At 39.2% G+C, this 25,290-nt stretch overlaps 1 protein-coding gene across 1 annotated transcript in view; it reads left to right on the forward strand.

Moving 5' to 3' along the window:
• Positions 1–259: 259 nt before the first annotated feature.
• Positions 260–25,290, forward strand: part of MTHFD2L (methylenetetrahydrofolate dehydrogenase (NADP+ dependent) 2 like) — a 33,597-nt gene continuing 8,566 nt past the window's right edge. Inside the window, exons 1-5 of the mRNA XM_088138500.1 lie at positions 260–427; positions 11,844–12,028; positions 12,711–12,833; positions 16,734–16,886; positions 24,418–24,525. Of these exons, the coding sequence (XP_087994626.1) occupies positions 294–427; positions 11,844–12,028; positions 12,711–12,833; positions 16,734–16,886; positions 24,418–24,525 (703 nt within the window). The 5' untranslated portion in view covers positions 260–293. The remainder of the gene's footprint in view (positions 428–11,843; positions 12,029–12,710; positions 12,834–16,733; positions 16,887–24,417; positions 24,526–25,290) is intronic.

Below are 25,290 nucleotides of genomic sequence, written 5' to 3' on the forward strand. Positions count from 1 at the left end.
TACTGAACCTTATTTTGGAGACAGGGGCCTCTGCGATTGGTCCTCATTGCCCCTCCTGAAAAGCTTTTTGTTCATGGGCTGCAGGACCGCACCTGTTCAGCCTTCCTTTCTCTGGGGAAGGAAGCCGACGAATCCTCTACCCTTCCTCGAAGGATATCGCTGGTCAGTTCCCCAGAGCAGCTGCCTCCGGCGGTGCAGACGGACCATCTCCGCAACCGTCTCGGAGCGGCGCAGGAAGAAGGCGGGGCCGATTCAAAGGCAGCCGTCGTGAGCACGCACCCAGGGACCTCGGTATGGCGGCGACGGGCGTCCCCGGTCGCCTGCTGCTGCTGCGGGGGAGACGGCGGGGAGGCTTCTTCCTCTTGCCGGCAGTGAGAAACGCCTCTAACAGCTGCAGCCGGAGCAGCTCCCCCAGCACCGGCGGCAGGTAGGAAAGGCGAGCGGGTCGGGTGGGGTTCAGGGAGCCTTACGCCGCCCCCCGATCTAGGCTGCAAATGAGCAATGCTTAGAGGCGCCTCTTGAGCGGGAGGGAAAGCAATGAGGAATGAAGGAACCGCAGGAGGGACTGGCGAGCTAACTCAGCCGCAGGCTTCTCTCCAGTCGGGAAGGTGTGATGGGAGGCTCAGCCCGGTGGGGGAACCTTCCGCCTGAGCGCCCCCGGAACGGAAACGCCGGGGTAGAAGCGCGGGGCGGATTTCGGCCCCTTTGACGCCCCGGGGCCCGCGCGCGGGTCTTCTGTGCGGAGCGCGCGCATCGTTGGAAAAGGCCCGAGAGAGAGAGACTTTTTGCATCAACCTCAAGGAGAGTCGTGGAGCGGAGCGTAAGCAGTGGGGACATTTCCGCCAGAGGTGTGGCTTTGTATTTTAAGGGCCATTTATTTGCTCGCTAGGCAGCTCGTTCAGCCACGCGAATCCCTAATCTATAGGTTTTGGGGCTAAACTGGAGCAGAAGAGGTGACGAAACGTAGCAGCGGGGACTTTTTAGTGGCGGCCCCTTGGCACCGCATTTTCCTTCTTCTGCCACCCGCGTAGGTACCACAGCTTGTCATCAGGAAGCTGTTTCACTAGTGGATAGTTAGATGTCCAGTTTCTTGTATGTTTGTGGTTTGTAACCAAACTCCTTAATTTATAAGTTGTATCTCTGTTTCATTGTTTGAAATTCATTGTGATATTGATATTATTTGGGGAATTTTCCTTTTCTGAGGAAGGGTGGATTATACATTAGCTAAACGACAATGGATCCAAATTATTTGATTTGGCTATGACTGCAGTTTTATAACTGAGCATCCCCAATAGATAGCACTCCTTATGGACATCACATGGTGCGTTAGAAATTTTTTAAAAGATCTATATTTGTCATGCTTCCCAGGTAGACCTGACAGGAAACATGACTAGTTGAGCTAATTCTACTTTATTGTAAAGCTACATTAACAGAATCTTGCAAGTCTGAAAGTACAAATCTCCTGCTGTCTCTTTTACAGCCTGGGAAGTTAGGGAGGGTCCCTTCTGAGCCTCTTTCTCTGCCCATTACTGCAGCTGTGGGCTGTTCCCTAGGCAGCATCTCTTTGCTGGGTCTTTCAAGGTTTTTCTCGCTTACCATTACAGTATTCTTCACTTGCGCTGTTCTGTGCTTAATGTTGAACTTTCTATGTGAGCACAATACATGTAATTCATATTTTTTCATTCATCAGATATTGAAAGAACACATAGAAAAACGTTTGTAAGGCCACCAAAGGTCTCTAGAACAGAGCAAAGTTAGTGGGTTGATCCCTTACTCATTCTCCTGGACCAGTAGTTAGCAAAAGGCAGGTAGAGCAACGCAATATTTTGCTCTTTGTAAGAGTGAGAGTTCTTAGTCTTATTTAAAGGCAGATACAAAATGTGAATTTGAAAAATTGAGACAGATGGGCAGGTATTATCTTCTGTCAGAACTGGAATAATCATTATAAGCATCATAACAGTATACTGTTCTTCCTCCAGGAGAGGAGGTAATCAGTTATTCTGCTATAATGGGAATAAAGATTTTCAAAGCCATCCTATAGTTCATCTCTCTCTCTCTCTCTCTCTGAGACAAAAGTCTGCTTTGCTGCTCATATCAGGTGGCAAACAAATCACACATGGATACTTCGGTTTGCGTGATATCTGACTCTGGGACTGTGCCGTATGGCACTTAAGGAAATATTTGCAGTCCATCCACAAGCTGGTTTATGATCGTGGCTTGTTTGGACACAGTATGTAATCCCAGGTTCAGATGTGACACCAGAGCTATCCTTGTCTAATTGATAACTGACCAAATGGGAAGAACAAAGACTGCATGGATCACAGCTTAATAAGCTAAGCTGCATGGATCAATATGTCCATCATGGCAATTCAGAATTCTGGTTTACCATTAATAAGTGGTTTGCTGGCGCTTCCTGTTTAACTGTTCCTGCTTGGCTCCTCTTCCCAGAAGAAGCAATTAAACAGGAGGTCTGGCTCATTTACCTCCTAATACGATAATATCTGAAGCCATGTCTCCCCTGCCCCCCATTTCACTTCCATGAGTAAACTGTTTGGGAGAAACAAGGCAGGGTTGTATGATTTGTCTAGCTTTTGCTGGCAGTAGGATCCAGGAGGGAGAAGGAGAATGTATAGTGTGCCCCAGGAGAATTATCTCCTTATGATGTCTAAAGATGGTCATTATGAGTAAATACAATTATTTTTTTCAGATATTCAGCAGTGTTAGAATGACATTAAGTTGTGACATTTATTTTTAAATAGCTTTGGGACAGCTATTTAATGAAACTGAGACATCTAGAATGCTGCATTTTATTTGGCATGTAACAATTTTACCAGAGAGCCATTGGAGATTATTCTAAATGTCTTTTGCTGTCTGTGCTTTTATTGTTATATGTAGTATATTTTAATCATGTTTGTATTACAGTGTTATAACTCTTTTTGAAGATGGTATGCCATAGAATAAGGAAGAAATACAGCAAGAAACTACTGTATATTCAGATATAATAAAACCCTGATAGGTCTTTCACCTAGACCTATGTTTATGCTAAAAATATAAATTTACACCTTGTAGGGATTAAAGCTGCTGAAATGAACAATTTAACTTTTCATACCCTTCTCTGATATATACAAGGTATGTATTTTATGAGAGGAAGGAAGTATGGGAACTCTGACACAGAAGATTGCTGTATATAATGTGGCTTGTATGTTTAATTTATATGCACATGCCCACACATACCTGAGTTAAAAAAGGGCCATTGAGATCTCTCCAGCATAATAGGTGTGCTAGACTGCAGTTGATATCATTCCTAACCACCAAGGCTGCTGATCTTGCTGACTGACAATTGTTATCCAGATTGGACAGCACCATTTTGAAAAGGATGGATAAAAATAAGACAGATAAGAGATCCAGGTTCAAGTTCACGCTCAGCCATGGAAACTCACTGGGTGACCTTAGGGCTGTCACTTTCTGAGCCCAGTCTATCTTACAAGGTTGTTGTAGGGAAGAGTGAGAGGAGGGAGCACTGTATTGTCAGTTCTTTGAGGTTGGTCTGGTTAGGAAAGAGACTCCAGAAGAACTACTGGAACCCTATTTTATTGGTATAAGCTATTCTGCTGATGTAGCCTGTATTAATAAAGTAAGGTTCCAGTAGTTTTTCTGGAATCCTTGTTTTTATGATCTTGCATGGATGTATAGATAGATAGATACACAGACAGACAGACTTGAATCCTGAATGGAGAGCAGGATATAAATCAAATTAACAAATAAAATTATGACTAATCTCTAATCATTAGAAATTGTTAATCTACCCAGAAAATGTCTGAATTTTATTTTGGCTGGAGATAGGCAATAATTTGCCAGAAATTAAAGGGATAGAAACATGTTTTCTTTTTGTCCTGGTGTTGTCTCTAATCCAGTGTTTCTCAGCCTTGGCAGCTTGAAGATGTGTGGAGTGCAACTCCCATAATTCCCCAGCCAGCTTGCTGTCCACACATCTTCAAGCTGCCACGGTTGAGGAACACTGCTCTAATCAGATGAGCCCTGCTGGATGAGGAAAACATTAGACTGAGGGATGTAACAGGGCTTAGGGCTAGAAATTTGAGAAATGAAAGGTGAGCCAGGTAGTTTTACATCTATGTATGGTTTTCTGTTTGTGAGTTGGGATTATACTTGTAAATTCTTCTGTATATTTAAACTCTTGGGATAGTGGCTTGCAAAAATGTTTGCTGAGCAATATGTTGACGTGAAAAAGAAATGCTTATGTATGCAGGCAGAAACCGCATTGGAGCTTCTTCTGTTTGTGAGCATTATGGTGGTAATAGAATTCCAAAAAGCAATTTCTGTCCAGTAGATACGTAACAACGGTACCTGGATCCCTATGATGTCTATACGTGTCAGTGTGCCCACCAATACTTCCTTGGCTTCTTCCAGGTTCTCTAATTTTTGAAAAAATGGAAAGCTAGTACTGTATACTACAATGTAAACCAGTAGCTTCAAGCATATTTTCCAGCAGTACACCTGGGGCTCATATGGATCCATTTGTAGAATGGTGAATTGGCTGTAGGGCAAAGCTTTGTTTAGGGGTGTATTTAACTGAAAAAAAAAAGTAAAAAATGAGCTGAGTTGGTGTAGTAAATAAAATATTGTCTTAGAACTAGAAGCAATTATCCTGAAGTCCACTCTCAGGATCTCTTTGCTTGCCAGCCTGGTTGGTTGGAGGAAGATTAGTCTAACTGGGCAAAGTAATAATTCTGTGTAGAATTTTAGGCATGTGACATTTAGCAGTACAATTTTTAAAATTTAAGAAAGTTTTAGTGTTTGAGGTTTATGATGAGTGATAGATCTCAGGCTGTCTGATGAAAAAAATTCCTAAGGATATATAATACTGGAAACACTGGAGGAGCTGTGACTAGGCATCTTCTGCATACTTTCCAAAATACACAAAACAAGACAATCAGGACCCTTCCGTTGTCTCAAGCATTGGTACTATCACAACTGGAATAAGGGACCAGTTGAAGTCCACATAGTCACCAGCACTCCCAGCTATGTAAGAGACACCACAGACTTTCTAAGAAGACTGAATTCCATGGGCAATCTTCCTAACAACCCCATTTTAGCCACCATGGATGCTGAGGCATTGTACACCAACATGCCCCACAAACATAGACTTCAGGCCATGAAGAACATAGTTGCTGATGCCAAAACAGCATGCCTCATCACCAGACTCTGTGGCTTTGTACTCATCCATAATTACTTCATCTTTGTCAATAACATGTACCTGCAAATCAATGGTTTTTCAATATGCTAACATCTTTATGGCTAACCTAGAACAACACTTTCTCAACTTTTATCCTTTTAACTCCTTTACTTGAGATTCATTTATGACATTTTTATCATCTTGATCCATGGAAATAAATCATCAAATTCCATCATGACCAACTTCCACCCTACTATCAACCTCAGCCTTGACCTATCGATAGAAAAAGTCCACTTCCTTGATGTCACAGTAAAACTACACAGTGGACACATAAGTACCATGTTATACAGGAAATCTACAGATTGCCATACATTCTTACATGCTCCCACCCAGAATATATCATGAAATTTATAATCTGTAAGACAGGCTCTACATTACAGTCACATTTGTTCTCACCCACTTGCCAATTAATGGAATTAAACCAGGCATTTAGGAGACTGAACTACCCACACAACAAAATTAATAGACAAATCATAGAGTAGTCTATTCCCAGAGAGGACCTATTAAAAGACAGACCACAAAAACAAAACAGAACACTACTAATTGTCACCTACATCTCTCAGCTCAAGCCACTCAAACACATTATTAATAAGCTACAGCCCATATTGGACATTGACACTGGACTTTCTCAAGCACTGAGTGTCAGGCCCATACTTTCATACAACCACCCAACCTGATGCAGATTTTCACAACATGACAGTGATGCTAACACAGAAACCAGGCCCTGGAACAAATGCAAATATCTACTTTGCCTACACTTCTACACCAATAGCACCATCACAGGCCTCAACAAGTACAAACATAGGATTAGAGGTACCTTTAAATGCTCTTCCTCTAATGTGACACATGCCATCATCCACCAGCAGTGCCCCTCTGGATTTTATGTAGCACGAAGAGAGAACACTGTGCAAAATAATTAATATACACAGGTTTAATATCAGGACTCAAAACAAGAACCAAGTTATATCAAAGCATTTCAACATCCCAGCACACTGTATTGCAGTTCTCAGAGTGATCATTTTGGGGAAAAAACAGTCCTTAACAGCACTGCTAGCGAGAGATTGCTGAACTCACATACAGCAAAAGATTTCAGATTGTTTCAAAAGATCTCAGCACACATAACTAATATATTACAATGGTTAATTGATAAGATACTTGTAACCTGTCTCAAAATAAGCTGTATCTGCATAGCTAACTTGCCTCCTGCTCCCTTCCCTTCCCACCCTCCCCTGCTCATGTCAGTTTAAATGGCACCTGAGTTTAGCCACTGATGAACTGAGCGGCAGTTCACAAAATCTTACACCTTTTAATAAAATGTATTAGTCAGAATAGGTGCTACCAACCCCTCCTAATTTTTGCTACCATAATGAAGGTAATGAATATGGCTTACCTCCTGCAGGCCTATTTTGAAATTGCTGTCATGACGTCATGCTAAGCTAGAATTGCTAATTCTAGCTTAGAACAAAAAACAAACAAATTGCTGATGCACCACTGTTTGACAGCTTGTTCTTGGCTCCTTTTGCCAGTCGGAGCAGCTAAACAAACATGAAAGCTCCTTCGGTAGTTTGCTTGGTGTGATAGCTTAACTCTGGTGTACTCGTTAGCCTGGTATCTAGGCAGAGCCATTACAGATTTCCAAGGCAGAATTTCTATTCATCAGATCACCCAGTTATGAAGATGAGTTATGGGACATGGCTGGGGAAAACCTGAGGCACTGCGCCTTTGCTTATTGGTTTCTCTTTTCTCTTCTAGGAGCATCAGAGAGAAGAGATTCCATCTTCGGAATTCAGGCTTCTCTGCTTCCCCCATGCCCCTTAAACTCATTTACTTTATGAATCAAAGGGATGCTGTTAAGTAATATGTTTAGATAATAAAAGGTATTCTTACCATTTATGTTTTTATTCATACTTAGTTTTTAGTTCAATAAACATAATACGGCAGCTTCTTATTTAAGTATTTAATTTGTTTAGACAAAATCTCTCCCTTGAAATAATTATCAATAGCATTTGTATTTCAGGTTTTAAAAGTTGCATTATAGAAATAGTCAAAAACTCTCTTGACATGTAATTTGTTTTGATTATATTAAGAGTGGCAAACCTAGTAGCGAATATTTACAGGTCAATGTTCATGTTCTGATTTTCATGGAAGAGTGTGTTTCTTCTATATTGCTTGTTTGTTTGTTTCAAATATATAGAGGATTACATCCAGAAATGTTCTTCCATCTGTGCATGAGGAGAGGAAGAGAAAACTTAGGTTGTATGAATAGATCTTCTGTAAGCAATTAATCTCTTCAGAATGTACCAACAGCTATAAAAAACTTATAAAACTAAAATTGATAATGCTGGCATAACTGAAACATACTGGGTTTTAATATGAGTAAATTAGCTGAATGTGTAACCTCATAAATCTATAAATATGTGCACTGTGTGAGCATTCTGAATAAGACTGCTATCCATCGTCCCCCTGTACAACATCACTTAAAAGAATTGGCTTCTGCAAGCATTTATGTTGCCTTCTCTCTGATAATCCAGGGCTAGGCTCCTGGTCACTGGATTCACAGGTGCAAATGTAAAGAGTTAACTCTTGCAGATATCATTTGAATTATATTCTGAGGATAAAATGGGGGGGGATCACTTACTCAGATTTTTTTTTTTAGAAAAGCTGCAAAACAAATGTGATTAATTATATTAAATAATAGCTAAGATAAACCACATCATCAAAAAGATGCTTAAAATGATAACAATAGCAAAACTAAAATTAAAAGAACTAGGGAATAACAGAACATTATGAAACAAAACCTGTACCCATAGGATATTTTAGTTTCAATGGTAATCTGTTGTCTGTAATTAGGGCTGGTATGCGTGGATATTGTAAGTAGCGTTCTCATGTCTAATTGGGAAGAAATATAATTTAGAATTTTGGTCTAAATCCTGATTAGGCTTTTTTTTTTTAACGCGATAGACATTTTAAAAAAGTAATTCAGTAGTCAGAGGGACGTCTGAGGTATTCCTTGCCTCTGAAGCCCATAATAAAATAAAGGCTGGTGGGTTTTGTCAGAATGACAACAGCAACATCATGACTGTGTGATGCAAGCTGCCCATTTCATATGTGTTTGATGTCACAAAGGATGTAAAAGGAGCAGAGCTTGTGGCATCATGATGGCACAGTACTGCTTTTGTCATTTGACCCGTCTCTGATAACGTCACAGAACTTTATTTAAAGTTATTTTTCATTATTTTCTTCTGGAGAAAATTGTTGATATTTGCCAGTTTCTCAGTTCTAGCCATAACAAAAATATAGTGGACTTTTAAAAATATTTGTAAAACATTTGCATTTAAAAGTATGTTATACTGTATATTATACTTTTTCAACTATTTAATTCTTTTTTCTCTAACTCTTCCAGTAGAAAGGAGACACTATCACTGATCTAGTTTTAAGTTAAAAATATCTAATGACTTCACAGTATTTTATGGTGCCAATATGCAAATGACAGAGATAGAAAATGAACCCTTTGAGGACGACCAAATCAGGAAACAGACTCTCCAAGAATGCTGGAACCCTATTGATATTGGCTATCATAACAGAATCTTGAAAGCCGACTGCATTTCCCTTCTCTCCCTCATACCCCAGGGAGTCAGTTTGAGTTTCTTTCTAATGTTTTCTTTGTTTCCTGAGCTTAAAACATGTTTTTTTGTAACTATCACCACATAATTTCTCCAAGTTCATCTCTGTGACATTTCAGCGGTGGGGTCTGTCATACAAAGGATGTATTATCTGAAATTTGGGTAATGATTCAAATGTTAAGAGACCTGAATTGCTTCTGTAGATAATCATGGCCACCAAGTGATTACTATGTCAGGATTTGAAACTGTAGTGTGAAACTGGTTTATAAAGCCACTTGAATTTATATTACACTTAAACTGCTGTAATGTTGAATAGGGGATTTCAGTATTCCCAATGGAAGGTACTTGAAGAGGGGTACATCTTTACAACTGAAATATAAACCAAGATTTAAAGGTCAAAGTACAGATAGTATGAACTGTAATTTGGAAGTCATGTCTGAAGCATCACTGGAGAGCCTCAGATACCATGTTAAACCATGATTTTAGGCACAGAGGTGAAAATTCAGGCAAGTGCTTATATCTTTCCTGCAGCGGAATTATTTATATCCTTTGGATATAAGATGTATTAAATATGTTTGAACCACATATACATAGCATTGCTGTAAAAATTATGCTGTACAGTGTTAAAAGGAGAGTGGTGCTGTTGTTTTTAATAATACTGTTGCCTAGAACTATATCATCCTCCTATCAAGTAGGTTAATATTATACTTAGGAAAATCATTGGCCACTATTATAACAATGATGGTCAAAAACTTCATAAGCATGAAAATTGTTGGCAACTTATTTTTGCAGGTAAGATGAGTCAAACTCAACCTCTGGTAATTGCAATCATGAACTTTTTTTGATAGTTATGGAAGTAGTTTGCCATTAATGGCTCTGGAATTCCCAGATGGTTCTCCATTCAAGTCCTAACCAAGGCCAACTCTGTTTACTTCTGAAGTAACCAAGATTGGCTAAGTGCTGACATCTGCTGAGGCTCCCAGGACATTGCATACAACACTAGTTAAGAAGTGGGCTGATAGAGGTCATAATGTGGCTCATTTCTTTTAGGTTTAGTATCTATCCATTATGGCTTAATATGTGAACCTGGGTATTATGGCTTGTTCAATAAATAATGGTTATCCTGACATTCATAATCATAATGAATTTTGTTCAGTTTTGATAGTAGTTCTCTAATCACTATGGTTTATTGAATAAACCATAGTTAATAAGCCATGATTTCAGCCTATGAGACTAACCAAGGATAAGCATTGGGGAACAGTCTTGTCCTTGCATTTGTAAGAAGGTTGCTTGGAATAACCCAAGAAAGAATTAGAGAAAATAAAGAGGACTGGTCAACAATAGTGCTGGGGATGTCTGCAACAGGCTGAGATTTTAATAATAATTAATGATTTATTAAATTTATATGCCACCCAACTCCCAGCAACTCTGGGTGGTTTAGAAATTGTTAAAAACATTAAAAATGTTTTAAAACAAATAAGAATACCAAAAACACAAAACAAAAAAACAAGATGGCGAAGAAACAAACCTGGATGGAACAAGGCAGAGAAAGAAATCTTCAGTTTTACCTGTATTAAGTTATTCTATTCTTTTACTTCTCTGCTTTGTATTTTTTCTAGGCACCAAAGAATTTTCTTCCCTCAGTTCCTCCTATACCAGATGGCTTTAATGAAAAGAGAAAACAGTCAAGACTTCAGATAAATTTCAGTCTGTTTACTTCAAACAAGCAAACAAGCAAGCAGTTACAAACAGAAAAGTAAAATCATACTCAACTTTATAGATAAACTTTCTCTTCCTAATAATTCTAATAGTTTTTGTCATAAGTTGTAGTTATTAGGGGAATGGCCAGTTCAACTGAGACCCAGATGGAACAGATATAAAAGCACATGAGAAAGTAGGACTTGGGTTAATGGAATACCCTCTAAAACTGATGCCAGGGTTCAGTTTTCAGTCCTGCACCTTCATCCCAGTTCTTCTCTGGTCTTGATTGGTTACTTTTCACAAGTCTCTGACATCCCCAGAATTTGATTGGTCTTTTTCCCAGGGCTTCTGGACTCTTCTTTGCAATCTGGATTTTTCTAGTCTCTTAGCCAGAGGTTTGTCTACAATCTTTTGCTCCCTTTGCAGGATGCTCCAATGACACTCAGCCTGTTAGTCTCAGAACATGTTCTTCACCCTTCTTGCTGCTGTTTTTTTTTTAAACTGCATCACAAGGTCTAATCAGCAAGCAAGGTTTGAACCAATGTTATAGCCTCTTCTTTAAGCACAGATACATACTGTATTTCACTTTTCTGCTATCTGTTTTCCCACAGTATTAAAATGACTGTCTTAATTAAAACACTACATTCTGCTTAATACTATCCCAGGAAACCTAGCCTCAACATATCAGCTCCACTACAATGGTAACAGAGTGCTGTCTCTAGCTCCCACACTCCATTTCCTTTCATTCCTCATGCCTTCATTTTGTGGATAATTTTAGGATATTATAATTGTTAGAAATGTAGGTTATCAAATGTTCTTATAAAAATTTCTTTCAAAGCATTTTTAGTGCTACTCCAACATTTTTAGCCATAAAGAAAAGGACAAGGAATTTTCATCTCACGCTGAGGGACGTTGCATTAATCTATAGTTTGCTAAACTAAGAGACAGGCCAGAATGAAGCCCTAGCTGAATCTGAAGGTTTAAGGGGCAATCTTCAGAAGATGGTAGGATCAGGTTAAAGGGATGGCAGAACCATTTGCCATTCCAGAAATCTTGTTCCAACATATCATTTAATATTCAATCTGTCTCTTCTCAAATATTATAGTCCTATGTTCACAGGAATCGCACAACAGCTAAATGTGCTTTAATAAAACAAGCTTTATATCTTTTAAAGTGTAACTAGTTGCTGTATGGTAATTTCCTTGGCTTAGGCGTAATGTATGGATTCTCTTTAAAATTTTCATTTTATCTCTTCTCTCTTACAGGAATGAAGCAACTGTTATCTCAGGGAGAAAGCTGGCTGCACAAGCCTGTGAGGAAATACAAAGAGATGTCAAATTGTGGCTTGCCCTTGGCAACAAGAGACCTCATCTCACTGTTGTTTTAGTAGGAGAAAACCCAGCCAGTCACACTTACGTAAGAAATAAAGTAAAAGCAGCAGCAGCCGTAGGTATGTTTTGTTTTTTTTAAATAGAGTTTGTACATTGCCAACCCAGGATGTTCATAATATGTACAGTATTTTACTTGTGTATGATTTTTTTTTTTTTTTGGAAGAGTGAGGCCTCAGTGGATGTGGCAGTGATTTAAAGCAGGAGAGCTGATACACCTATCCAGGGACAATATTTTCATAGTGTTTTGGTGGGGCAGGGTCCCTATGAAGCTTATTTTAGAGCTGAGATATCAGTCTGCATCTGTTTTTGACCTCAAAAAGGCATCCATTCAGGACCACAATGATGCCAGCATTTTGAAATGTGTGTCATGACATCACAGTTCAAGCTCCAACCTTTTGTATTCATATTGCAGTGTCACATGCAAGTTTGTAAGAAGCAGGGTACATTTTGTCACTTGCCCACCCTTGCTTCGTCTTCCTGCAGACACCTAGGGAAACCATCTCATTAATGTTCAGTATTTTGGGATTCAGAAGAGAGATTCAAGGATTCCAGATTGCCTACACATGTCCTAGATGATTAAATAGAATGTGAATTTGTTTTACCTGTTCTAGAGGGTTGAACAAAGATAAACAATAGTGCTATTAAATGTGGAACTACATAATTTGACTTCTGTAGCAAATCTTGCAAGAGACAAATGTAAACCATTGTTGCTAAGGGTATTTCTTTTGTGGATTGTTTTAGGCATTTGTAGTGAAATAATACTGAGGCCCAAGGAAATTTCTCAAGAAGAACTTTTAGATCTCACGGGCAAATTAAACAAGGATTCAAGAGTCAGTGGCATATTAGTCCAGTTACCTCTGCCAGGTAATGCCATCCTGTTGAATGTTGAGCCAAAAAGTGGAATGATTTATTTTTCTAATTCCCTTCTCTAAATATTTGTGATTTCTGTTACATTGCTTAGTCCTTTACAAGTCTAGCTGAAATCTGATTGCCAAATTGCCATATATTTTGCCAATAAGACATCACTGCAGATTGCAAGAGATCAGTCCTGTCCTTTCCAAAATGTTTCGAAAAACTAGTGGCTGCTCCAGAGAAAGCTCAGTTTTAAAGGGCCATGATTGAAGCTGTGGGAATCATAAGAAGAAAGTGTCCTCAAGTACCTTTTACTTAAGGCCATGTAGGGCTTTCCTGGCAATAACCAGCACTTTGCAGTTCTTTTGGAAAGAAACTGGTAGCCAATGTAATGCTTTCAGGAGAGAGATATTCTTAACTCTTCTAAAGTCCAACCTTCTTGCTGGGTTCTGGCCTGATTAACCTTTCTGGGTTAGACACAAAGATAGCACCACAAAGAGTGCATTGCAGGAGTTAAGCCCAGAGGTTATCAGTGCTGGCAGATCATCTTCTAGGAAGGGATGCTATTGAGACGTTCATGAAGCATTCAGTAAATTGCTGCAGTCTAGGAAAAAGAGTGTATGTGTATGTGCTGCTTTGGGGTTTGTACAACCACATTCAGAACTGGAAGTTCTACTATCTCCCAGAATTATGACCCCCTCACAAAAAAACTCTCCATTTTGCCTTTTCAGTTTCACTGTACTGAATCCTTCATTCCCAACTGCACATGGGCGTTTGGAGAGCTACACCATTGCCTGGGGGTGTTACAGAAAATTAATTTGGGTGTCATCAGTATATGGGTTACACCCAGCTTCAAAACTCCTGATACTCAGCAGTATCATGTAGATATTGAAAAGCACAGAATGGAGGCCTGCCTAATACTGTGTAATTATTTCTGTTTCAACATCTGAACTGCAACTGTTCCCAAGCAACAACACCTGAAACCTATCTAAGGCATAGAAATGGAATCACTGCAAAGCAGGGGCATATATTACCAAATTTCCCAGGTGATCCAGAAGGAAGTGATGGTCAGTGGTATCAAAGTTTCCTGAAGAACCAGTACCAATTCCCTTTGTTGATACGCAGATAAAAGACATCCATCAAGCCAGCCAAGAAAGTCTCAACTGCATTGCCCTCACTGAAGCTAATTTGAAATGTTTCAAGATACAGTAATCTACTCTGTTTAGGAATGTCTGTGGCTGAGAAATTTCTATTCCTGTCTTTGGAAGATCAGAGGTTGATCTCTAGCCATCTCCAGGGATTAAATGCAGGCTTCTTAAGAGATCTAATAACTGTCTCTTTTAAACATTTAAAAACTATATCCAGATAAAAATGCATTTTTATAGTCACAGAGTATTCCCCAGTTCTATTCTCTTATAGTTCATTTGTTTAGTCCCTCCCTCCACCCCCCAAAATTTATAGCTGGTCTAGATGCTACTGTTCAGATATTTATTGATATACAGTTATATACCACCCATTTCTATGAAACTCAAGGTAATTTGCAAAAACAAAGAGATGTTCCATATATTAGGAGGCATGTTCCAGAGCATGTGGGCAGCTGCAGAGAAGGCATATCATCCCAGACACACAATTTCCTTGATTTCACATAGGGTGGGGATACACAGTAATCCTTTCCTGCAAGAATACATGGGATGTGCCAGGTCTTCATAGGACAGTATGTATCTAGGAGTCAAACCATATTGCTTTCTTTTATACTTTGTGTTTTGTATTGATTACTTTTCCTGAGATTCAACTCACAGATTTTCTAGAATCCTCCTGAAGTAAAGGTTTATGTGATAGAAAAGTATAGTTTATATAACAAAAAAGCATTGACCATGTGAAGGCAGTGTAACATAACCTCAGGGAGGCCTAAGAACATACATCAAGTAGTCAACAAACATCAGTCCTTGCCTGACAATAGTCAAACATTCTTTGGAAGGATATGGGAAGCCTTGTAATAAGTACATGGAAGTGTTTCTAAGGAGTTTTGAAGCTTCACCACTGTTCTTCAAAGAACCATCATACTGATACTGCAAGGCTGGCAGATTTGTCCAACTCAGTTCCAGAGTTATGATTTTTAGTATCATAGTTAAAAGGAATGGGAATCATTAGATGCAGACCTAGTTATGTTATGGCTATTTCTCAGCCTGCCTTCTCCTAACTGATGGTTTTTAAATGTTTTGAACTATAAGTTCCTAATTCCAAGCATACCTGGAGAGAGCCATTTTAAATTGTTTGACAAGATACCATGTGATGCTCTTTGAAACCTGTTATAAGAAGGTACCTCTTTTGTCAGGAAAGAAGAAGACATTGGTCATCCATATAAGTTTACAGATTTTGTAGCTACCAAATACAAATCTGAGTAGCGTACAGTTTTTCTCCAGATCTTCACAAAATTTCATCTTCACCCATGCATTCTGTTTATCATTTTTTTCAGATAATGTTGGAGTACAGCATCCTTCAGCTCCACTGTTATGACCATTGGTCAGGATGCTAGGAATTACCCAACAAAATTTTAAGGGGCATTAGGTTCCTCAGCCCTGCTTCAAAGGCAGGAAAGACCAAAACAGCAGCTGATTCCAAAGTGCCCTTCAGTCTTATAGGAAGCACTCCTGGTCTTTGTAGAATGGTCTCATCATAAATGTGTACATTTGAATGATAATAATACAAAGGTGAGCTCTTGCAATCTAAGCAACATGTTCTAGGCATTAGCAAATTCCAAAAATGGAGAGAAAGATTTCGCCATGCTTGACATAATTGAGGATGTCAGTTTTAGTGTTCCAGAATAACAAGGATGGGAAATCAGTGTGAAATCATATATGCAATGATAAAACACATTTCTAAAAAAGAATTTTTTTTAGGTCACTTTTATTGGTCCTTGAAGCATAGAATTTCTTGGTAACAATTGACCTGTCAGAAATTTGAGTAACTCAAACTGAGTATTATGTTTTTAAGCTGAAGCACCCTAGAAATGGTTTCAAATCCACATGGCACATATCAGAGGAAATATCAAATCATGATCAAATCATTTTACTAGGATGGAAGATTTGTTTCAATAGCCAGCTTAGCCATATCACTATAGATATATTGCACCCCTCTCTACTCCCCTTTCTTGGAGAAGCTGGCAAAAAAACAGTTGTGGGAGGTGGATCAGAACACCACTTTCCCTAACCCACATTTCCCAATAGGTGAGGCCAGAGGGAGAATTGCTGGTTGTGTTTCTGTGGGGAGACATCTCAAGGGCTTTTAGTCAACAGTGCCCTGCCATTCCTGTATATTTCCTGAAAATCACATTTTTCAGAGAATAACACTAGGTTTCCTATGGTGAATGGATGTCTTGAAGCAGCATAAAATTGTTTGAGAGAGAGAGAGAGAGAGAGTAGAAGCAGAACAATTGCTAATCTTTGGATTCAGAAATTTTTGTGAAAAGTACTTTTCCTTTCCAATGGAGAGAGGAGGAATTTCTTACATGTTCTGTGGAGGCAGGACTCATTACAGGGGGAATTAGCTTCTCTTATTGGAACTGGATTTTCTTTCAGTTCTGCAGTTGTAGGGGAATGTTCTTCTGGGTGTTTTCTGTACCACCACTTCTTGTGTTGAATAAAGTAACATGCATATAATCCACCTGTCCCCACTGAGCTAAATTAAGATGTGACTAGTCAGTAGAATCTATGGATACTTTTTTATCTAAATCAGGAGTCCCATTATAGACACTTAACATATTGCATATGAAGTTACCTCCTTAAATATTTACATTTACCTTTAAAAACTGGCACGATACGCTAAACAAAATAAATAACAATTATTAAGCTAATTGTATTTTAAAATAAGAACTAAGTATAGAAAAAAAATCAAAAATTACTTTTTTTCCAGATCACATTGATGAAAGGACTGTGTGCAATAGTGTTGCTCCTGAAAAGGATGTGGACGGTTTCCATATTTTCAATATTGGGCGATTGTGCCTCGACCAGCCTTCCATTATACCTGCCACTGCTGCCGCAGTTTGGGAAATAATAAAGAGAACTGGTAACTGAATCAAGTATTTTAAGGAGATGGAGGTTAAATACATTCTGGAAAGTTCTCTGAGAAAATGAAAGATGAGCTTAAACTATAAAATACTAGAGCATCGTATTTACAAATAGTTTCTGAACCGAAATAGGTTTCTTTTGCAATTTGATTAGCACTGCTGACACTAGCCCATCTAGACTGATGACAGCGGTGGTCTGCAAGCCATCAGCTACAGGCAGCCCTCAGAAACTATCTTTACTGCCTGCCGCTACTTGTGTACTTCCCCAGCAACCCAGTGCCCAGTGAGCAACAAGCTTCCCATTTTCATTGGGAAGAAAAGGATTCTCCATCTCCCAGTGAAGGAGAAACTCATTCGGGCAGAATCGGGTTCCCATCTTTTTCCCAGCAAGTATGCTTAAATTACGTATTTTCCCACAGCTGAAAAACAGTGATTTATTTTCTTATTTACCATTTTTGTAAATGTTGTATATTGCCTCAGTCCAAAGGATAAAAACAACATAATTAATTTATCCCACAGCAGTCCCGACAGATGCACACCCAAGACGTTCAGATCAATGTAAAGGCATGGCAGAAGACAGATGTTTGGGCAATTTTATAAGATGCCAAGCGGGAGGGGACAAGTAGACTTACAAGTAGACCTACAAGATTGCTGAGAATAGAAGCATGTGGCATTATGGAGGGAAAAAAGGGGCCAACAGTCAGTATAAAATAGTGAACTGAAATGCCTCTTCCTTTATTGAACTCTGATAACCATTTAACGTAACTTGCAGTAAGGGTGTATGTTTGTGACAATGAGATGTTTATGCACCTCCATTTAGGTATGTACCTGTGTAATTGGTACTGCTAATTGCTTTTACTGTTAAGAAAATTCTTCTAGCTTTGAATCAGAATCTTCTTTCTTATTTAAATCCATTATTTCATGTCTTGTAATCTGGAAGGAGACTGTAAAGTCCTCACCTCCTTCTGTGTGACATCTTTTCAAGAATGCTATAATATCCCTCCCATTTTCTCTTCTCAAAGCTAAGCATTCCCAATTCTTTCAGTCTGTTTTCATAAGATGCACAGTAGTTTCTAGTCCCCTCATTCTTGCTACTTTTTTCTGTACTGGATCCATCTCTGGGTTATTTTTAAAGCAGAGTACCCAGTACAGTACTTGAGGTAGAGTCTGACCAAGAGAAGAATAGAGAGGAACTGTTAGTTCCTATATTTCTGTTGGTGCAGCCTAAAATTGCACTTTCCTTTTGGCAGCCACATTATATGCCTGAGTTATAGTTAGTATGTAATTAACTACTATTCTAGCATTTTTGCATGTACTACACTAAGCCAAATGTTCCCCATCCGGGGTGTGTGTTTTACTTTTGTCTCCTAAATGAGAAACTTAATTTGTACACTGTCCAGAGTTGCCTGACTGAAGAGGTTTATAAATTCATAAATTAATATTCAGCCATTTTTCTAATCAAGATCATTCTAAATGTTATTTCTGACATCTCAGTTACAAATTCTCCCACCTCATTTTGTGTCATCTGCAAATTTGATAAGCATTCCCTCTACCTTTTCATCCATCCAAGCAATTAAGAAAAATGCTGAAGAACACAGGATACAAGATTGGTTATCTCTTGATAGGTGCAGTTATGGGTGTCTCTAGGGCTGCACATGTAACACCTCTGCTGCATGAGCTGCATTGGGTGCTGGTTTGCTTCAGGTCCAATTCAAAGTGTTGGTTATGATCTTCAGAGCCCTTCATGGCATGGGCCCAGGTTACCTGAGGAACCATCTTGTCCTGATTACATTGATCCATCCCACCTGGTCCAGCAGGACCCCATTGGCTAAAGAATTTTGACTGGCAGAGTCTAGGAGGAGAGCCTTTTCTGTCATCACCCCTACCCTGTGGAACATCTTGTCTCCTGAACTGAGATTGGCCCCCACTCTTCTGACCTTCTGGAAGAGCATCAAGACCTGGCTCTGCCAACTAGCATGGGGATCCAATCGGGGTTCACAGCACTGGGAGTGGTTGGTGGCTTAAGGATGCTCTCTCCATCTTTTAACTTCGTATATTTTTGTAAAGATTTTTATAGCTTCTTTTTTACTTGTAAGCTGCCTAGAGTCACTTATACAGTGATATGGGCAACATATAAATTTGATAAATAAATACATTCTTTCATGCTCTGATAACTTGGTACCTCTCTCTAGTTTGATGAGAATCACTGATGAGCACTCTTCAGTACAATTTTTGAACCAGCTATGTATCCATTTAATTACCATGCAATCCAATTCATAGTTAACTATATTGCTATTCAGAATTTCATGGGATATTTTCTCAAGTGTTTTACTGAAATCAAGGAATATTATATCTACAGCATTCCTGTGGTCCACTAAGGAAACTAGGGGAAAATCTGTCTTGATTCTGGTGACCATATAAGCATGCTGTTTATTGATTCATTTAAAGCCTGAGACCAATTTTTAAAAGCCTAACAATACAATAGTATATCAAATATAAAACAACAGTATTGTACAGGAAACACAATGCAGCCTGTTACAATTAGTGTGAAGGAAATACCATGCAACAGAATTTATAACACCAATTGTTAGAAATCTTAATTGTACTTCTGAGCAGGAGGTCATTGCTTTCCTCCTATGAGACCAGACTTCAGGTGTTTCCAAACACGAGAATCATGTTTTCTTGGCAATAATAGGAAAGTAGCTTGCCTCTTCCAGAATGTTTGGTATTTTCCAGTCTAGTTATAGCTCTGAGGTTTCCTGATAGTCTCCCATCTGACCATGCTTAGCTTTTTCAAGATCAGCCATGGTTGGCTAAGTGCTGCCACCTGCTGTGGTTTCTTCAACAAAAGTGAGCAAGGTTAGTCCAGCGAAACATGTTTCTGACAGTCCTCACTGACTTCTGGCAATTACTGCATTGTTTTCAAGGTGCTTACAGATTGATCTCTTTATGATTTGCTCTTGAATTTTCTCAGGTCTCAGTGTCAGACTAAATGGATTGTAGTGGGTTTTTTGTTTGTTTTTAATTACAGGGTCAATATTTGCTGTTCTTCAGTCATCTGGCATTTACCATTCTCTACTTCTTCTCTGTGATAATATATAAAGGTTAAACCAATAAATCATCAGCAAGTATCTACAGTAGTCTAGGATACAGTTCATTTGATCTTGGAGATTTAAATTCATTCAGAATTGTTAGATATTCCCTGATCATGCTTCGAAATCTAAATTTTGGAAATCTAAAACTTCAATCTTGCTCTTTTATTCTGCTCTTCTGAATTGCCTGATGGAACACACAACTCTCTTAATAGAAAAGTTTGAGGCAATATAAGTTAAATAGCTCTTATCTTTCTTATGTGTTGCTGTTTTCATTGGGCAGCTGATACATTGGTTCTTTTTTCTTTTCTTTTTAACTGATCTAAAGATGTCCTTCTTGCTCTTCTTAGTCTCAGTTTGCAAATTCATTCAGAGTTCTGAAACTACCATTCCACGGTACCTGTTTATACTTGGGTGATCGAACTTTCTAACTCTTACGCATGTCCTTTTTTGTTTTAAGATGTCACAAAACGTATTGTATCATCACACTGGCTTCTGCTCTCCTTTCTTTTTTCTCGTGTGCTGAATAGCATGAGCAAACTGTACTGTTTGTTCTCCTTGTTCAAATGCCCAGTGAATTTGGTCCTTGGAACCTGGTTATTTATTTATTGATGTATTCAATTTATTTTGCCACCCATCTCACCTAAGTGACTCTGGGCAGCTTACATAATTAAAAACAACAATTAGAAATAAAACAAAATAAAACCCATTAAAACCAATTAAAAGAGTTAATTAAAACAAGAACATTAATTTTCAAAAGAGTACAATAAACTACTAACGATGCAGCTAACCAGCAGGCTTGATACCACCACTGGACCTCCGGGCATGATGACAGAACTACAGTGGGGCAAAAAAGTATTTAGTCAGCCACCAATTGTGCAAGTTCTCCCACTTAAAAAGATGAGAGAGGCCTGTAATTTTCATCATAGGTATACCTCAACTATGAGAGACAAAATGGGGGGGGGAAAAATCCAGAAAATCACATTGTCTGATTTTTAAAGAATTTATTTGCAAATCATGGTGGAAAATAAGTATTTGGTCAATATCAAAAGTTCATCTCAATACTTTGTTATATATCCTTTGTTGGCAATGACAGAGGTCAAACGTTTTCTGTAAGTCTTCACAAGGTTTTCACACACTGTTGCTGGTATTTTGGCCCATTCCTCCATGCAGATCTCCTCTAGAGCAGTGATGTTTTGGGGCTGTCGCTGGGCAACACGGACTTTCAACTCCCTCCAAAGGTTTTCCATGGGGTTGAGATCTGGAGACTGGCTAGGCCACTCCAGGACCTTGAAATGCTTCTTACGAAGCCACTCCTTCGTTGCCCGGGCGGTGTGTTTGGGAACATTGTCATGCTGAAAGACCCAGCCACGTTTCCTCTTCAATGCCCTTGCTGATGGAAGGAGGTGTTCACTCAAAATCTCACGATACATGGCCCCATTCATTCTTTCCTTTATACGGATCAGTCCTCCTGGTCCCTTTGCAGAAAAACAGCCCCAAAGCATGATGTTTCCACCTCCATGCTTCACAGTAGGTATGGTGTTCTTTGGATGCAACTCAGCATTCTCTCTCCTCCAAACACGACGAGTTGAGTTTAGACCAAAACATTCTACTTTGGTTTCATCTGACCATATGACATTCTCCCAGTCCTCTTCTGGATCATCCAAATGCTCTCTAGCAAACTTCAGACAGGCCCGGACATGTACTGGCTTAAGCAGGGGGACACCTCTGGCACTGTAAGATTTGAGTCCCTGGCGGCGTAGTGTGTTACTGATGGTAGCCTCTGTTACTTTGGTCCCAGCTCTCTGCAGGTCATTCACTAGGTCCCCCCCATGTGGTTCTGGGATTTTTGCTCACCGTTCTTGTGATCATTTTGACCCCACGGGGTGAGATCTTGCGTGGAGACCCAGATCAAGGGAGATTATTAGTGGTCTTGTATGTCTTCCATTTTCTAATTATTGCTCCCACAGTTGATTTCTTCACACCAAGCTGCTTGCCTATTGCAGATTCAGTCTTCCCAGCCTGGTGCAGGTCTACAATTTTGTTTCTGGTGTCCTTCAACAGCTCTTTGGTCTTGGCCATAGTGGAGTTTGGAGTGTGACTGTTTGAGGTTGTGGACAGGTGTCTTTTATACTGATAACAAGGTCAAACAGGTGCCATTACTACAGGTAACGAGTGGAGGACAGAGGAGCCTCTTAAAGAAGTAGTTACAGGTCTGTGAGAGCCAGACATCTTGCTTGTTTGTAGGTGACCAAATACTTATTTTCCACCATGATTTGCAAATAAATTCTTTAAAAATCAGACAATGTGATTTTCTGGATTTTTTCCCCATTTTGTCTCTCATAGTTGAAGTATACCTATGATGAAAATTACAGGCCTCTCTCATCTTTTTAAGTGGGAGAACTTGCACAATTGGTGGCTGACTAAATACTTTTTTGCCCCACTGTATATCTTAAGAGTCTTCTGGAAGGCCAGCAAGGTTGATGCTAATCTAACCTTGGGGGGAATGATGTTCCAAAGGGTGGGTGCAACAGCAGAAAAGTGTCTCTTCCTGAGTCCTCTCAGATGACATTCCTTAATGGACAGGACCCTTAACATGCCTCTCCTGCCAGATCTGATGGGACAGGTAGATGTAACCAGGAAGAGGTGGTCCCTCAAATAACCTGGCCCTATTGGTTGCTTTATATTTCTCCAACAGTCTGCTTATTCGGCAGGAAATTGTTCCCATGGTTGAAGAAGTTGCCCACACTTCATCTAGGCTGCCTTATAATGTAACTTTGAGAACATTGCACTGAAAAAAAGAAGCAATAAGTAATTTTAAAAGTATTACCATATATACATGTGGATAAGCCCATCCACAGATAAGCTGAACCCAATTTTGGGGGTGTATTTTGGCACCTAAAATTCTCAGCTAATCCACAAGTATATACACTAGTTCTATTTCTACCCTAATACTCTTTAACATTCTGAGGTATAAGCAAAGTGTTGATTATATACAGTACTTCCAGTATAAAACTTTAGAGTAGTAGGTCTAGACATCACCTTTGAACACTTGTGATCTTCCTACCACTTTCCCCATCACTCTGTGATCTAGAAAAAAACATTGCAGAAGAAGATGGAGGAAGCTACACAGACTTTAAAAAAAACGGGGCCAGGAGTTATAAGTCTGTGTGTGTGTGCGTGTGTGTGTGCGTGCACGCGTACACATACACACTCCCACAGTATTTTACTGGATCATAGTTCATCAGGAATGAGGATAGCAAGGGAAGATCTCACCCATGCTGCTGTGTTTGTGGGTTGAGAATTGGCTCCAGATAGAGATTTATGACATAATGTTGGGCCACTTGCTTTTGGTACAGGGCTCAAATTTCTCTTGCATAGACATGCTTTCTGTCTTTGTGATTTCTGAGTTCCAGAAATAACAGTGGAATGGCAGTCAAGTTATATAAATGCTCTCTTAAAAGTGACTGAAGGCTGAGCAGCAAGTGTAGAGTAAGCTTTCTTGAATTATCCTGGGCATAGTAGCACAACTGGTTCTCCTTACTCCTAAGGCTCTTGTATGGCTTCCATCTTCTCCGAAGTGATCACATTTTGTTTTTTTATATAAAGTAAACTTAAAAATACAGTGGAACTTTGGTTTACGAACTTAATTCGTTCCGTGACTCTGGTTGCAACCCGAATTGGTCGCAACCCAAAGGAAATTTCCCCATAAGGTTCAATGTAATTACCATTAATCCATTCTGGCGTGGAGGACAGGGAGGCGGCTATTGCTTGGAGGGAGAGTCCCCCTCCCTACGACCACGTGTCAGGGGCGGAAAATGGCCACGGACCATGTGTCAGTGGCGGAAAAATGGCCGCGGACCACGTGTCAGGGGCGGGAAAATGGCCGCGGACTACGTGTCAGGGGTGGAAAAATGGCCGCAGACCACGTGTCAGGGGCGGAAAAATGGCCGCGTATCCTGTTCGTACCCTGAGGCGGAGTTCGCAAACCGAAGCAAAATTTTGCAGCCGGAGCTGGTCGTAACCTGAAAAGTTCATTAACAGAAGCGTTCATAACCCGAGGTTCCACTGTACTAGTTTTAAGAATCAATAAAATAGAATTACAGTTGGATAAATTAGCTGTCATTTAAAGTCTAGCTTGAATACAATATGTGATTTTTTTTCAGAATGTAATTTTATTTGTAAACTGTTGTCTTCAAAAACTCATACCATGCTTTTTGTAGTAATAATAGTCATGCATTATTTAAAGTAAGTGAATAATTATTCACTTATTCATCTAAAAACAGGAAACAGTAAAAACTTAAATTTACCACTCTATCATAATTCCATGGTAAAAAAAAATTCATAATATGAAATCACATCTTTTCACAATGGCAAAATGAAAGATTTAATTTCATGTGCTTCAATATGATTTTAGTTATGTTTATTTTTCTGTAAGGAATACAAACATTTGGAAGAAATGTTGTTGTAGCTGGAAGATCGAAAAATGTTGGAATGCCTATTTCAATGCTTTTACATACTGATGGAGAACATGAAAGGCCTGGAGGTACAGTGAAGAACATTTTGCTTATTTTGTTGGAAACTTCAACAGGGAGAAAAGGGAAAGAGCTGAAGAAGACTTCATTCTTTATTGCCTGTGTGGTGAAACCAAGTTTATTTAGTCAGAAATAAGAGTTTATTTGGGGATAAGTTTATTTTGTGGATAAATAAATATCCTGCTGCCACTATTGCTGAATGATAAGCTTGCACTGATGTTATCCTCTTACTTTTTACCTCTTTTCCTGAATTTTTAAGATTGGAGGGGGGGAATTCTATTCTGTTTTGCACTTATTCAAAAGATCAGTTGTACATTAAAAAAAACCACAACTTTCTATTATTATTGCATGAACAAATAACATGGGATAACAGTTATGTTTGTTTAGAAATACAGAACTCCATCCTTATGCACAGATGATAATTCAGTTTTTCACAAAGACCACCAATGTCTTGTCTTTTCTCTGTACTGATTGTCCCCTTTTACTTTAGTCATTTTTTTGCTGTCATCTACTCCTCTGCTCTCTTTTTATACCACTCTCCAACTTTTTCCAGCTTTCTGCCCTGCCTTCCTAATAAGGAAGACTCCCATTAACCTGCTATTTAGTACAGTATAAGTAATCTATAATTTCTTCAGACACTCCTTCTCCTTCAAGTTTACCACTGTTATTCTTGCAGAATACAGTTTGAGCAGAAGTCTTTCTTTGCCTTAAAATGTAAACAAAATCTATATTTTCTGTGTTAAGAAAGCTAGGTCTTTCTACTATAGGCTGTAAAG

Source organism: Python bivittatus, unplaced genomic scaffold (genome assembly GCF_059951505.1).
Source record: "Python bivittatus isolate LINGU-HERP-01145 unplaced genomic scaffold, Pbiv_v1 ctg000000_np1212, whole genome shotgun sequence".
Classification (NCBI taxonomy): domain Eukaryota; kingdom Metazoa; phylum Chordata; class Lepidosauria; order Squamata; family Pythonidae; genus Python; species Python bivittatus.